At 52.3% G+C, this 15478-nt stretch overlaps 1 protein-coding gene across 1 annotated transcript in view; it reads left to right on the top strand.

Annotated features, from left to right (window-relative positions):
- The first annotated feature begins 131 nt into the window (after positions 1–131).
- The window catches only part of MAEA (macrophage erythroblast attacher, E3 ubiquitin ligase), a 55747-nt gene continuing 40400 nt past the window's right edge, over positions 132–15478 (top strand). The window contains exon 1 of the mRNA XM_035294366.3: positions 132–223. Within this exon, the coding sequence (XP_035150257.1) occupies positions 155–223 (69 nt within the window). The 5' untranslated portion in view covers positions 132–154. The remainder of the gene's footprint in view (positions 224–15478) is intronic.

Raw genomic sequence — 15478 nt, 5'->3', positions numbered from 1 at the left:
CATCTTCTTCCGCCTCCGGCCGAGGGAGCGGATGCGATTGGTGCAGGCGCATCGGCCCTCCCCCGCCCCGCTCCGTCCGGAGCGCGCGGCGTCATTTCCCGGCGTGCAGCGCGCCCGCGCGTCCCCCGCCCGCTAATGTTTTGGCCGCTTCAAGATGGCGGTGCAGGAGTCGGCGGCTCAGTTGTCCATGACCCTGAAGGTCCAGGAGTATCCGACCCTCAAGGTGGGCGCCTGCGCTGCGCAGGCTGAGGCCAGCGACGGCGTCTTCCGCCAGTGCCCACGGGCTGCGAGGGGCCGCCCCGGGAGGGCCAGCGGAGAGGACGGAGGGCTCTGGGCGCGGCCTCGCGGGGCCGTGCTGGCTCCCCGGGGTCGTCCTGTGGGCGCCAGGCAGGTGGGGCGGGGGTGGCCGCTTTCCGGCACCTGACTGGCCCCTTTGCTTAAAGAGCTGCGTGAGCCGAACCAGCGAGGACCCCGGCAGCGCAAAGGCTGGCGAATTTGGGGCTGGGGGTGGCAGCCGGAGTTTCCGGGGCGTGGGGTCTCGGGCGCCCACAGTGCGCAACGTGCCCGGCCGGTATCCGGCTGCCCTCCCGGGAGCCCAGGGCTGGAAGGTGCTGGGTGCCGGCTCCCGGTCGCTGGTTAGGAACTGTAGGGAGAAACCTCACGGCCGGATAGCACCCAGCAACCTTTTTGATGGGCGTCACCAAACCTGAAATACAGCTCTTGCCGTCCGGTTACCGGTTGCGTGACCTTGGGTGGTCACCTAGCCGCGTCGCACTTTTTAGGATGAAATTTGTGCTCCTAGTAAAAGGAGCAGATACTTGCTCTTTACCTAGTTAATAGAGGATTTGATATAAAGCACCTGGGAAGGAATTCCTTAGTCGATCAGGGTCGTAGCTTTCCTAGAGCTGCGGCTGAGCTTTGTGGTTCTGTGTTCCCTTCTTGGAGGGCTGCGAGGCTTTTCTCTCCTCCCAGAGCACCCTGGTGTTCCCGTCCGTCCGTCTCAGTGGCGACAGGTGTGGAGGATGCAGTGTGGCCAGGTTGCTGTGCGTTCCCCCAGGCCCAAGGTAGCTCGGCAAAGGGCTGAAGAGCGCAGGCTCTGAGCCATCCTACTGGGGTGTGACTCCGGCTCCTCTGTATTCCTCCTTACTGGGAGACATCAGGCCCCACTTGGTGATTGCTTATTCTTGTCAGATTTAAGTAATGGTAGCACCTGTGTCACCTCTGGCTGAAACGAGCGACCACGTATTGTTTCAAGCAGTGCCTGGCATTCATTTAAAGGTACCTGCTATAGTTAGCACTGTCGAAGTTAGGCTGTACCCTGGTGTAGTTGGTCTTCATAGGAAAGCAGAAGCAAGCTTCTCTTCCTCTTCATTAACTAGCGGTTTATTTCATATTTTTAAAAAGATATAGGGTCTCACTGTTGCCTAGGGTGGTCTCGAATTCCTGCCTTGACCTCCCAAAGCGCCGGGATGACAGGTGTGAGGCAGTGGCCACTTTGTCTCGTGCAGTGCACCTCCAGGCCCATCATTTCAGCTAACACACAAGATGGCTTGAAGATCAGGACTGTGGCGGCTTGTCACTTTTGGCCCTGGCTGGTGAATATGGAAACGCCAAATAGGAAAGGTGTCCAGAAATCCTGTGTGTTGAAGGAACGACGGAAGGTCTCTGGAGAGGGTTCTTCTTCAAGTCTTCTGCTGCTTTCTGATCTTGGATGTAATTGGCATTCCGGAGTTACTACATAGCCTCTGATTAAAGTAGTCATGTAGACAGTCATCCAGGTAAAGAAATATTGTAGTATTGTAGCCGGGCACGGTAGCTCAGCACTTTGGGAAGCTGAGGCGGGTGGATCACGAGGTCAGGAGTTCAAGACCAGCCTGACCAACATGGTGAAACCCTGTCTCTTAAAGTACAAAAAAAATTACCCGGGCATGGTGTGCACACCTGTAATCCCAGCTACTTGGGAGGCCGAGGCGGTAGAATCGCTTGAACACAGGAAGTGGAGGTTATGGTGAGCCCAGAGTGCGCCATTGCACTCCAGCCTAAGTGACAGACTCCGCCTCAAAAAAAAAAAAAAAAAAGAAATAGTGTTGTAATTCTTCTTTTGACACTTGTGTCACTACTGAGTTAAAACTTTTTTCCATAGAAGTTTTCAGGAGAGATTCCTGGTGGATAATGGAGATGTTTTGCTGGGAAACTAGGGATCCTTGATTTAGAAGCATTGATTAGTATAGAATGAAACAGAACATGCTGAGCTGACAGCTCAAGAGCTGCACTCTAGTTCTTAGGAGGGGCCAGTGCGGATGTGAGAGAAGGGAAGGAGGGCTGGGGACGGGGCTCTGGAAGCTGTCGGGTGGATGTCGTGCTTCTCTAGTCCAAAAGCACATCCTCCTCGGTGGGGGGAACTGGCATGACTGGGCTGGATCTTCACCTGGGAAGAGTTTGCCAAGTGAGTCCTCCACAGACACACAGGGGATTCCTTACTCTTCAGAGGGCCTAGGAGCCCTAGCTGGGGGTCAGCAGTAACACCTGGGATGTCTGATTCCTCACAGTATCAGGGCAGGTGGTGGGGCTCCTGGGTACTTGGCAGGTACTTATTTTTCTCCTTATTTTCCTGGTGAAGTGGGAAGAGAATGGAACACACATGAATTGCCGCAGACAACACGCACTTACCTCTGTCATCACAAGCTTCCATTTCCATCAGAGGGGTGGACCAGCCTGTGAATGTTTGGGCCGAATGAGCCTTTGTCGAGGGGGCTGTGCAGTGTAGGATGTTCAGCAGTATCCCTGCTGTCTGCCACTAGATGCCAGGAGCATGCCCCAGAATGTCTCCAGACATTGCTAGATGTGCCTGGGGCCAAGCACACTCCCAGGGGAAATGCTGGTCTGGATTTTGCTCTAGGGGACTTGTTTCTTCTTCTTAGCAAACAGAGGTGTGGCTCCTGAGGCCTTACCCTTATGTCCTGGGTGTGGCTGTGTCTTTGCTGTCGAATGCTGTCTGGTGTAGGGTGGTAGGTAATGCCTTTTGGGAGGGGAGAGATGCACAGTTCCAATTCAAGATGCATAATTCACCATCTTTCTTTTTTTGAGACAGAGTCTCGTTCTGTTGCCCAGGCTGGAGTACAGTGGCACAATCTGAGCTCACTGCAACCTCTGCCTCCGAGATTTAAGCATTTCTGCTGCCTCAGCCTCCTGAGTATCTGGGATTACAGGCACCCACCACCACGCCCAGCTAATTTTAGTAGAGACGGGGTTTCGCCATGTTGGCCAGTCTGGTCTTGAACCCCTGACCTAAGGAATTCACCATCTTTCAATTCAACATGCATAGTTCACTATCTTGAATTGCAGGCCCTTGTTTTCATTGTTTTTTAAAGGGTTTTTTTTCTGATTATAAAGCTAATTTTATGAGTTGGGTGCAGTGATGTGCTCCTGTAGTCCCAACTAATTGGGAGGCTGAGGCGGGAGGACCACTTGAGCCAGGAGATCCAGGGTGTGGTGAACTGGGATTGTGCCACTGTCCTCCAGCCTGGGCAACAGAGTGAGAGCCTGTCTCAAAAAATACATAAATGAAAGTAATTTTTTTTCTTCAAGTTACTGTGCTGCACAGAGATAGCTTCATTAACAGCTGGTGTGTTTACTTCTGCTGTTTTCCTTCAGAGAGCCGAAGAAAAGTAGTAGTTTAAAGAATTTCACATGGGCGTCTGCATGGCCCGGGGCGAGAAGTGATGTTCATCACCTGGAGACCTGTCTGAGCCTCACCGGGGCCCACCCGTCCTCTCCTGCAGCCCCAGCAGGGGTTCCCAGCGCCAGTGAGTCCTCTCACACCCCAGGTAGCGACGCTGCCCTCTGCCCAGAGGACGGGCTTCAGCCCTGGGCCTGTGCGCGCGTTCTCGGATTTCTGGATTCTCTACAGGAAGACTTGCGTGCTTTGCCTTTGGTTTGGTAATAGTCTGCTTGCCCAGGCACTGCCCTGCAGCTTCCCAGCCTGGCTCTGTGCTTGTGCTGGGGGGCTGGGTACCAACTGGGTTCTTGAAGTTGTAACTTTGAGTGCAGTTTTGATATTTTCTGAACTCCGTCTTGGCTGCATTTGGGAGGATCATGTGTTCTCGAGTGTGACACACACATTGGAGCGGACCTGATGAGGCTGCGTGTGTCTGAGGAGTCTTGGGCGGGGTCTCCGCTTCCTTCTGCGGCGGCTTTTTTGCTGTGCTTTATCTGCAGTAATGTCACACGGCCCTCCAGAATCCTTCCAGGCTCCAGAGCACAGTGGAAATTACTTCTGCCCTTTGTGCCTCCCGGCTCCACGCCGCTCGCCTCTCCCACTGTTCGCCCGTGGTTTGGCCCTGGGCCGGCTGGCGTCGCCTCTGTGCTGGCACAGGTCTTCCCTCCCGGCCTGGGCTTTCCAGCTGGAGAGGCAAGGCAGAGATGAGGGTGTAGACTTGGATTCACTGCTAGCCAGGGGTTGGTTTTGTTTTTGTTTTTTTAAGTATTATTTTTTTAACACATTTCAAGTCAAGAAAGGGCTTTTTAATACTTGGTTCGCTGTAATGGCTGGGCTAGGTTGGAGGCCATACTGATGTGAGGCCTGTAGCGGCCCTGGGACCTGAGCAAGGCACAGCCGCCGGGCTGCCAGTGCTTCGATAGCCTCCTGTGGCCAGGCACTGTCAGGCCCTGGTCTGTTACGACAGGGAGACAAGTCAGGTCCCCGTCTACACTCCAGTGGGAGGGAGGCGTCGGCACAAGTACACAGACATTTGAGATCCTTTAAGACCCTGATGACGTTGAGGTGAGTTGGGCAGTGGCAGGGGGTGGAGGCCAGGTGGGCCTCCCCCTGTGAATGCGATGTTGTGAGCTGGTTAGCAGAGCTGAGTTTTGGGGTGAGGCTCTATGGGCTGTGTTGAAGTCTCAGCCGACTCTAACCCCAGTAGGCACATAGCTCCATCGGGGTGATGTGGCTGGAGGTGTCCCAGAGCCGTGCAGACAGGCTCTCACAGCAAGACCGAGTGACAGGCATTGCAGGGGTCAGCAGAGTGGGAAGCAAGCCAAGGAGACAAATTGGCACCAGCATGAAGAGAAGACCGGCAGGTGCGGGCAGCATGAGCACTGCCTGTCTGCAGAGGGGCGTCGGGCGGAGCGGGAACGTCTGGGTGCTGACCTAGGATCGCAGAGCTCACTTCCTGCCAGGGTAACTGCTGATGATTTTTAGGTCTGTGTTATTTCAGAAGCATTATAGCTAAGGGCTGTTATTTTGAAAACCTAAACAAAAGAATTGTTCACTGTGTTAATACCACATTTAGTGACTGTTGAGCTGAGTGTGGCTGAGCAGAGGGAAGCACCTGCTGTGTGGATGGCAGGACTGTGGATCCGGATTGGGGACCCCAAGTGGTGTCCCTGTCAAGAGAGGCGCCCAGAGCAGCCTCCTTCCTCTCCTCCCAGGCAAGCCTTTCATACCCATCCCTCTCTCAGACCTTCCCTCCCACTTCACGGTCACCCGTGCCTGTCACGCAGATCCTGCCTGACCTGTACCTGCTCCCACACCCGTGGTGGATGAGCTGCCCCGCCACCCCTCACCTGCACCGTGCTGCCTTCACCTGCGCCCCTTTTCTGCACAACCCCCCACCTGCGCCCCCTCACCCGTCCTCCCCTCACCCACGCCTGCACCCCCCGACCTGCACCCCCCTCACCTACACCCCCTCACGCAGGCCTCCTCACCTGTGCCTGCGCTCTCACCTGTACCTGTTCCCCCCTCACCTGTGCCCCCCTCACCTGCGCCCTCCTCACTCACGCCTGTGCCCTTGTCACCCGCACCTGCTCCCCGCTCACCCGCACCTGCGCCCCTCACCAGTACCTGCGCCCACCTCACCCCCGCCTGCACCTCCCTCACCTGCACCTGTGCCCTTGCCTCGTGACTGCTCCTGTAGTTGACTGTCCTCTCTCCTGCGTGCAGATGGCTCTGAGTCTTCCCCTCGTGAATGAAACCCCCTTCCTGGCCCCACGTCCTCCTCCAGCTACTGCTCCCTTTCTCTGCCCCTTCCTCTTGTCCCTCTTCCTGTTTTACCTAAATCAGGTTTTTGTCCCCCAGCACTCCACCCACATGTTCCTCTTGTGGATGGGACGGAATGATGTTCCCGAAAGCGGCAGCCCCCAGTTCCTCACACTGCCTTGAGGCGCCCCCAACTTGGTGCCTGTGACATCATCCTCAGGGCTCTCTCCATCCTTGCTGCACGTCCTCTTCGGAGGCCTGTGATGTCTTCTCTAGTCCTAGAGGCGTTTTGCTCTTTGATGTCACCAGCTAGCTCTCCAGAGGTCGTGAGGCTTCATGGACAGTGTCCACACTTCCACCCTGAGGGCCATCTTGTGTAGCCACCCCCGGAGCTCTCTTCACATGTCTGGGAGACAGTTCACAGATATGATACCAGGCTCGAAAACAAATGCCACATCTTGGCCTTGGAGCCCTGGACCTGCCTTATGATCTAGCCTTCCCAAGTCAGTTGACAGTGACGTCCTCCTGGCACTTGTTCAGTGACAGGCCAGAACTCAGAGGTTTCCTCGATTTCTGTTTCTCATGTTTGTCCTTCAGTCCACGATGGCTGCTGGGGCTACGGCCTTTGCAGTGAGAGGAGGGTGAGGGGGAATCAGTGTCGCCCTGTGTGGCCAGCTCTCTGCTTGGGGCCTTAGCGGAGATCCTTCTGAGGGTTTACACTGCCAGTCGTTACCCAGAGCATGGGTTGGCCATTTCTGGCTTTGAAGGAGCCTGAAGAAATACACATAGTGTGTGTGTGTGTGTGTGTGTGTGTGTGCGTGTGTGTGTGTGCGTGTGTGTGTGTGTGTGTGTGCGTGTGTGTGGGGAGAATGTGAGCGTGAGCCCTCGCGCTCGAGTGTGGGCTCACTGCTGCCCTGAATAAAACTGGGATGTGGTTCGTGTTGCTGTTGGTCCCTGGCCTGCGTGCTTTCCTTTGTAGCACTTGTCACAGTCTGTGTAGCCGGCCTCTCTCTGTGTGCTGTTGTCATAGTCTGCCTCTCTCTCTTCTGGTTGGGCATCTCCTTTAGAGCGTCTGCTCTGCAAGGGCAGGGGCTGGCCTTTGTCACTGTCACGTTCTTGTCACAGGAGTCACAGTGTGGATGACTGTGGCCCAATGAATTTCTCCTGTCTTTCTGGGCAAGTCCTCAGCCTTGCATCTCATTTTGGTCCACTTGCCACATTCTGGAGTACGTCTTGGATTCACAGTCTGTGCCCTCATCTGGGTGGAGTCAGCCTCTTGCGTTTCCTTTCTGCCTCCCTTCGGCCCTCGAGATGTAGCCCCACCCCCTGCCCTTCTCTCCTTCCCATTGTTCTAGAGTTTCAGTATGGGAACCGTGGTGTGCAAGGCTCCTGCACCGGCCGCAAAAGCTGCACCTACTGCTGAGGAACCTGGTTGCTGGCTGGAGTGGGTGCCAAATGCTGCCTGGCAGCATGGCCATGTGTCTTGTGGCCTTTTAGCCCCCTGTACCCCAGGGACTGTTCCATATGAGCCCCTATGCCTGCTCCCATCCTTGTGCTCTGCTCCTGGGGTTGCCCTGTCTGTCCCCTCCCTGCTTGCACTCACTGTCTCCTTCCTGTTTCTGGGGACCCGTCATCTGTGCCCCACTCAAGACCAGCCTCTGTTCATGCACCAGACCCCCTGCCCCACCCCTGTGACCGGAAGAGGTACACACCCGTCTTCTGATTAACTTGGGCGAAACCCACGGGTCCCCTCTCTCTGAGCCAGCCCTGCCGTGGGGTCTGTGGAGTTGCCTATCATCTGGTTTTGCCCCCATTACAGTGCTATAGCCAGAGCACCAGGTAACCCCAAGAGGCTGCTGAGACCCATGATGGATTCTTTGGGCCCATGTCTACTTCTCAGAGCTCACCTCCTCGGGCTTCTGGAGCACCGTCCTCGCTTTTCCCCCAGGCTCACAGCCCCTCATGCTCCCTGGCTGGCCCTTGTCATCTGACTTCTGAGTATTGGCCCCAGGCTCAGTCCTTGGCATGGGGCATTGCTGTGAGGTGCCACCTTGGTGCCCTCACAGGGTCCAGTGGATTCTAAGGAGTGTCTGTGTGTACTGATGACTCCTAGGTGGGTATCTTCCCAACTCCAGAGCCCTGTGTCCAGTCGCCTATAAAATATACCCACTTGGCAAGGTACTTTGGTATATTTATTTATTTTTAACATTATTTTTAGAGGTGAGTCTCACTCTGGCACCCAGGCTAGAGTATAGTGACATGATCACAGCTCACTGCAGCCTTGACTTTCTGGGCTCACGCAATCTTCCTGCCTCAGCCTCCTGGGTAACTGGGACCACAGGCATGTGCCACCATGCTGGCTAATTTTTTTATTTGTAGAAATAGGTTTTTGCTGTGTTATCCAGGCTGGTCTCGATCTCCTGGGCTCAAGCAACCCTCCCCCCTGGGCCTCCCAAAGTGTTGGGATAACAGGGGTGAGCCACCACACCCAGCTCCTTGGCATATTTACATCTGAGCTTTCCATCCTGACTCCTGCTGTGCAAACCAGTTCTACTAGCCTTCCTTGTCTTCAGGGCCAGAACCTTCAAGTTGGCCTTGACCCCTCTGTGGTCACAGCTCATGCCCAGCCTTCTGGCTGGTCCCTGCTCTGCCCATGCCCACCCCAGCTGCCCCATCGCCAGATCCTGTCATCCTTTTGTTCTAGGAGTTTCCTGTTTAACTGGGGATGAAGGCCAGGGTCCTTAGAGTGGCTTTGGCCCTTACGGTGCTGGGCCAGTGGCCTTTCTCCTGCTGCTCAGCCGGGCCAGCATGCGAGCCCAGGATTTTTGTGCCACTTTCCTCTGTCTAGAGCGCTCCTCCCACAGATGTCTATGGGCCCATTTCCTCAACTTCTTCAATCTTTGCCGAGCTGTCACCTCCTGAAGCTTCTCTGACCCCACTATTGAAACTGCTGCCCCAGCATCTGCCACTTCTGCCCTTTTCCCTCCCGAGCCAGGACTGCTGTCTGACATACAGGATTTTGCTTGTTTCTAACCACAGGGATGTAAGTTCTTTTGGAAGATAGAGAAGCAATCATTCTCCAATTATTACAAGCGAACAAAGTCATATTAAATATTATTTTATCAATGTCGTCTAAAGCAGTAAGAATTGAAATAGAAGTAAATGTAACTATCAAGAAAGGCAGCACAATAATGGGGCACACAGTAAGTGCCCGAAACCCACTCGCTGTTCTCTCTACCCCCAGCCAGTTAGAACACATCCCACTCACCCCAGCCCAGAGCAGCAGAAACAGAAGCTCCAGCAGCACCCTTAGGCAGCCTGACTGCCACGCTGCCTCGGTAAAGGCGCAGAGGAAGGTCGGCTCCAGCAGAGGATACCGTGTTTCTGTATGAAAACTGTGCTTGATAAAATATTTCTTATTTACAATGAAAGGGACATCAGGAAGGGCTGGGCTCTGCCGGACGCCACAGCCAGGTATGAAACTGCCAAAGTCATGACCTTGTGGCAGAACAGCTGGCTCCCTTTTAAATATTTTATGAAAAGGAGAAAGTGCGCTGTGCTGATGTCATGTGTGTGAACTGACATTGCTGCCCACACGAGGTCTGTGTTGTTTGGTTAGGGAGTGACCCGGGGGATGAGGGCACTGGACCACGTGGGGCATGGCCCCCGCCCTTCCGTGCTACTGACTTCCGATGCTGGTGCTGCGTTGTGTGCACGCGTGCGGCTGCTGCAGGTCACGGACCCTTTCCAAGATGGACCAGTGGCGTCAAAAGGTTCTGCAAGGAACCAGCTAAGGCAGAGCCTGACTGGGTGCGCATACCACAGAGCGGTGGTAGCTGGGGCCGGCAGTGCTCTTCCCACTGAGAGCTCTGGTGGACACAACGTCAATCTGGTCACATCCCCTCAGAAATTGACTGGAAGTGTCGATTTTTCCAGAAACCTGCTTAGGGGATTTGGAGCATTTTTGTCCTTGGTGAATCTCCCTCAGGGTTTGTGCTGTGCTTGGGGAGAGCAGCTCAGGATGGCAGGAAGCCACCGAGATTGCGTGCCCACACCAGAACACTAGACGGGCCCTCCAGGACGAAGAGGGATTGCACGCCCCACACCAGAACACCAGACGGGCCCTCCAGGACGAAGAGGGATTGCGCGCCCCACACCAGAACACGAGACGGGCCCTCCAGGACGGAGAGGGATTGCGCGCCCCACACCAGAACGCGAGACGGGCCCTCCAGGACCGAGAGGGATTGCGCCCCCCACACCAGAACACTAGACGGGCCCTCCAGGGCGGAGAGGGATTGCGCGCCCCACACCAGAACACGAGACGGGCCCTCCAGGGCGGAGAGGGATTGCGCGCCCCACACCAGAACACGAGACGGGCCCTCCAGGACGGAGAGGGATTGCGCGCCCCACACCAGAACACGAGACGGGCCCTCCAGGACCGAGAGGGATTGCGCCCCCCACACCAGAACACTAGATGGGCCCTCCAGGGCGGAGAGGGATTGCGCGCCCCACACCAGAACACGAGACGGGCCCTCCGGGATGGATAGGGATGCAAACTGCCAGTCAGGGCTCAATCCAGCACTTCTGGCCACGTGATGAGCTTCGTGATCAATATTTAGAAACCTCTTCTGAGGTTAATTGCAAAAGGCAAAGAGCCTCAGGCCATTGGGAAAGTCCTCCTTCCTGTGTTGGTAAAAACATGATGACACACTAAAGGACGTTTCTTTTTGTCAGCAAATACTGTCAGAAAAGCACAGCGAACGCTGGGGAAGGTTTGAGGAAGCACGTTCTGAAGCTGATGGCTTGTGGGGGCTGCTGCAGCGGGCGTGCAGGTGCACGTGTGTCACCACGCTTCCACTCGTGCTGCTTCAGTGATGAAAACGGAAGATTACCGCTGTGAGTCACCGAAGGGGAAGATGTGCTGGAGGAAACGTAATTTAATATTTGCTAAGAGAAATTCTGTGATTGTAAAAAGCTGGAATGCAACAAATTACCTAGGAAAAATTGGGCAGATGAGATGAATGTTTAATTCTCTGGTATAGCCAGACAAGATAGAACCAGAATTTAAAAGCAGATAACAAGCCAGGCACAGGGGCTCACGCCTATAATCCCAGCACTTTGGGAGGCCGAGGCAGGAGGATCACTTGAGCCAGGAGGAGCTCAAGGCCACAGTGAGCTATGATTGTGCCACTGTGCTCCTGCCTGAACGATGGAGTGAGACCCTGTATGAATGAGCTAATAAGTAAATAAAAATAAGCACTGGACAAGGGACACACCAAAAATGCATAGAAGGAAAAATATATTAGGTTGAACCGTATACAGTTGTTACTTTTGTTAAGTTGAAAATGATGACTGAGTGGACCTGTAACAGGTGAAGTCATTACAGAAAGCCTCCTCACAGAGAAAAGCCTGGGACCAGGTGTTTTCACTGGTGGATTCTGTTAGACGTTTAAAGAAGAATTTATACCAACTCTTCCCAAAAACATATATAAGGAGGGAATAGATCCCAACTCATTCTATGAGGATATAACCTTGGTATAACCTTGAACCAGAGACGTCACAGGAAAACCACAGACTGTTGTTCCAGATGAAGGGAAATAGATGCTGAAATCTTCAACAAAATACTAGCAAACTGAATCTGGTAACATACAGAAAGGACTATGTGTCAGGACCAAGGATTTCCCCCAGAAATGCATGTGTGAAAATCTATGTAATATGTCGTATTAATAGAATGAAGGACAAAAACCACATAATCTCAGTAGATACTACAAAAGCACTTTACAAAATTCAACACCTTTTCATCATACACACACTTTTATGCTGAAAAACCAGGAATAGGAAGGAACTTCTTCAGTAAAGGGCATCTGTGGAAAAGCTACAGCTGACATCTCATTTCACGCTGAACAACAGCACTTTCCCTAAGAACAGCAGCAAGACGGAAGGTGTCAGCTCCCACACATTCAGCATCGTCCTGGAGGCTCGAACCAGGGCAGTTAGGCAAGGAAAATAAAAGACATTCAGACTGGAAAAGAAAATGTAAAGTCGCAGTTGCAGATGACGTGATCTTGTATATGGAATTCCTAAGGCATACATGTAGGAACTATTAGAATTAATAAGCTCGTTCATCAAGGTTGCAGAATACAAGATAAGTAAAAATAAGTTATATTTCTGTACCTTGGAAACGGTCAGAAAGGAAGAAAATGTTCTTACGACAGCACCAAAATAATAAAATACTTAGAAATAGGACCGACTGTTATTAAGGTAGCAGTATTCCCCCAGTTGACCTACAGATTCAGTAGATTTTGTGTCAGAATCTCAGCTGGCCTTTTTGTAAACATTGATAGCTATTTTGAAAAATTCATGTGGAAATGCAAGGAGTCAGCGTTGAAGCAGAGTCATGAGGCTTGCATTTCCTGGCTTCAGCACTTTCCATGGAGCTGTGGTGCTGGAGACTGCGTGGTGCTGGCAAGGGGGTCGATGCAGATGAGCGGGGTGGAATCGGTCTAGACAGGAACCCATTCATTTGTGGGGATTGATTTTTAGCAAGGCTGCCAAGATAGGAAAGAATTTAACAAATGACGCGGAGACTACTAGCTCTCCACAAGCAAAAAATGAAGTTGGGCCTTAACCTCCCACACCGTATACAAAAATAAACTTAAAATGGATAAGAGACCTAAAATTATAACACTTAAAGATGGACATTTTCCTGACCTTGGATTAGACAGTGGTTTCTTAGCTACAACATCTAAAACAAACACAAATAGGTAAATTGGACATGAAAATGGGAAGGTTGTGTTTCAAAGGACACTGTCAAAGTTTTGCAGAGACTACCGCTGTGTGCTGAATATGTCAGCCCCTCCAGCTCCACCTGCTGAGGACCTAACCTGCCAGGGGGTGGTATCTGGAGGTGTGCAGTCTTTGGGAGGTGACTGGGTTTGAAGGTGCTCATGAGGATAGAGAGCCAGTGCTGAGGTTAGTGTCCTTATAGAAGATGGAGAGAGAGCCCTCAGAGCTCTCTCGGCATGCGCATAATCTGGGAAGGGCCACGTGAGGACATCACCAGGAACCCCACCACGCCAGCACCTTGAGGTTAGGCATCCAGCCCTCAGCACTGTGAGAAATCAGGGTGTGCTGTGTAAGCTGCCTGGTCTGTGGTATTTGTTACAGCAGCCCGAGCTGACTGAGACAGCTGCTCAGAACAGGGAGAACATCTTTGCCAGGTGGTCATATATCCGTTAAGCGTTTAGTATTCAGAGTATATTAGGAACTCTACTTGTTCAGTCATACAAATGCAGAAGAAAACATTTAGAATGAGCACACAATTTTAGTAAACCTCTCCAAAGATATAAATGGCCAGGAAGCACATCATGAATCCTTAGGGAAACAGAAACTAAAACCACAGTGAGGGCTGCTTCATACCCTACCAGAAGGGTGTAGCAGAAGCAGTGCTGTTGGGTGTGGATGGGGGAAATGGGAGTCCTCATACACAGCCACCTCGGAAAACAACCTGGCTGTTCTTCAGGTGACACATCAGGTTCCCGTAGGATCCAGCAGTTGCCCTCCTGGGCTTAGCCCCAAGAGCAGTGGAAACTAAGAATGTCAGCATCTCATTGTCGGTGGCACCCAAAGGTCCATCACTTGTGAATTCATAAACAAATGGGTACACTAATACCATGGAATACCGTTCAGCCACGGAAAGGGATGGAGCGTCGCTGCATGCTACACCCCGCTGGACCTGGAGAGCATTATGCTAAGGGAGAAAAGCTGGATAACAAGTCCGTGTCACGTGTGATTCCATTTCTATGGAATTGGTTGCTGCTTGGTTGCCTGGGTTTGAGGGGATTGTAGTGGGGTCCTTTTTTGGAGTGATGAAAATCTTCTGGAAGTAAATAGTGATTTGCATAACCTTGTGCTTATTCTAAAAAACTACTAAATTGTACACATTAAAAGGGTGAATTTTATGGCCTGTGAATTGTGTCAATAAAGATTGGTAAAATTAAAAATGACATTCCCATCTTTTGTATGATTTAATAGACAGCTGAAGAACGTGCATGCACAGCGCTGGCCAGGGCCGGGGGTCTTTGGGTAAGCAGCTCGGCTTGCAGGAGGGGTACGTTTTTAAGCGGGGTCCATAGATGTAGCAGAGCCGGGTCCAAGGGTGAGGCACGGTTCCCGTTAGGCCCACACACCCTCCTCCACCTGTCGATAGTGCGGGTCCAATGTTCTTAGCCTCGCCAGTGGGTTTTCTGTGAGCTCCATGTGACTGTTGAGCACTTGAGATGTGGCTGGTCCAAGTTGTGGTGTGCTGTCAGTGTAAAATACATCCTGGCTTTTAAAGATTGGCACAAAGGTTAAGGAGTGTAAGATATCTAATGGTTTATTGTTTGTTTGTTTATTTTGTACTTTTTGTAGAGATGGGGTCTCGCTGTGTTGCCCAGGCTGGTCTTAAACTACTGGCCTCAAGTAATCCCCCACCTTGGCTTCCCAAAGCGCTGGGATTTCAGAAATGAGTCACCATGCTTGGCCTTGATAATTATTTATATTGATTGTTCAAATGAACAAATTTGGGATGAATTGGGTTAAATAAAATATATTCAAACACATTTCTTGTGTCTCTTCGTACCGTATAAGATGGCCACTAGTAAATTGAAATTATATACCGATGTGTCTCATGCTGTACTCTTGGATGGTGCTGCTCTCTAGCTTTATCCTTTTCTTACCTGCTGTGGTTTCTGAGAGATGTTTTAAAAAGAAAAAAGCTTGTTCTGATGTTTCCGTCTCCATAGCCGTCCGGATTATGATGATTACTAACACTGTGGACTTTCACATCTATTTCCCGTGCTTGGTTTTTGCATCCTTTTGGTGGATTGATAAGGTTTTCTTCGTTCCAGTTAATTTCCTCTTGCGGTTTGACTAGTTCACAGCCGTGCTCTAGTTGTGACAAATCAAAAACGTCTCCGCACATTGCCAGATGTCCCCTGGCGAGCGAGTTGCCCCCTGTGGAGACACGCTGCACAAGGTGAGCCTGGCCCCGATTAGGGTGCCTCGTGAGTGGAGCCCACGTGTGTGTGCTGCTGTGCCTGGCTGCTTCCGTGTGGCACACCCCCTTCCTCTGATTGCTGGAGGACTTCTGTGTGGGCACACTGCAGTGTGTTTACCCATCCTGGTCAGTGGACATTTGGAATTGTGAGCAAGCATGCCTGCACCAGTATTTGGATATTCTAGTCCACTTCCCTTGGGAGCGAATGGCTGAGTCATCTGATAGTTGTCTTTACCTTTTCAAGAACTGAGTGCTTGTTCCAGAAGGATTGTGAGGACTGCTGCCAGCAAGAGTCCAGGTCTCCTGGGCTCCACCAGCGTGTGGTGGCGGCCTCTTGAATTGGAACTGTTTTTCTGGGTCCCAGGGTTCTCCAGAGAAACAGAGCCAGTGGCACATGCGCACATTGTGTGTGTGGGGGACGGGACGGGAGGCATGCACGCACGCATGTAAGAGTTATC

The sequence above is a fragment of the Callithrix jacchus genome, chromosome 3, assembly GCF_049354715.1.
Source record: "Callithrix jacchus isolate 240 chromosome 3, calJac240_pri, whole genome shotgun sequence".
NCBI lineage: Eukaryota > Metazoa > Chordata > Mammalia > Primates > Cebidae > Callithrix > Callithrix jacchus.
Note: the sequence above shows the minus strand (reverse complement) of the source record. Positions and strands in the feature narration are given on the sequence as shown.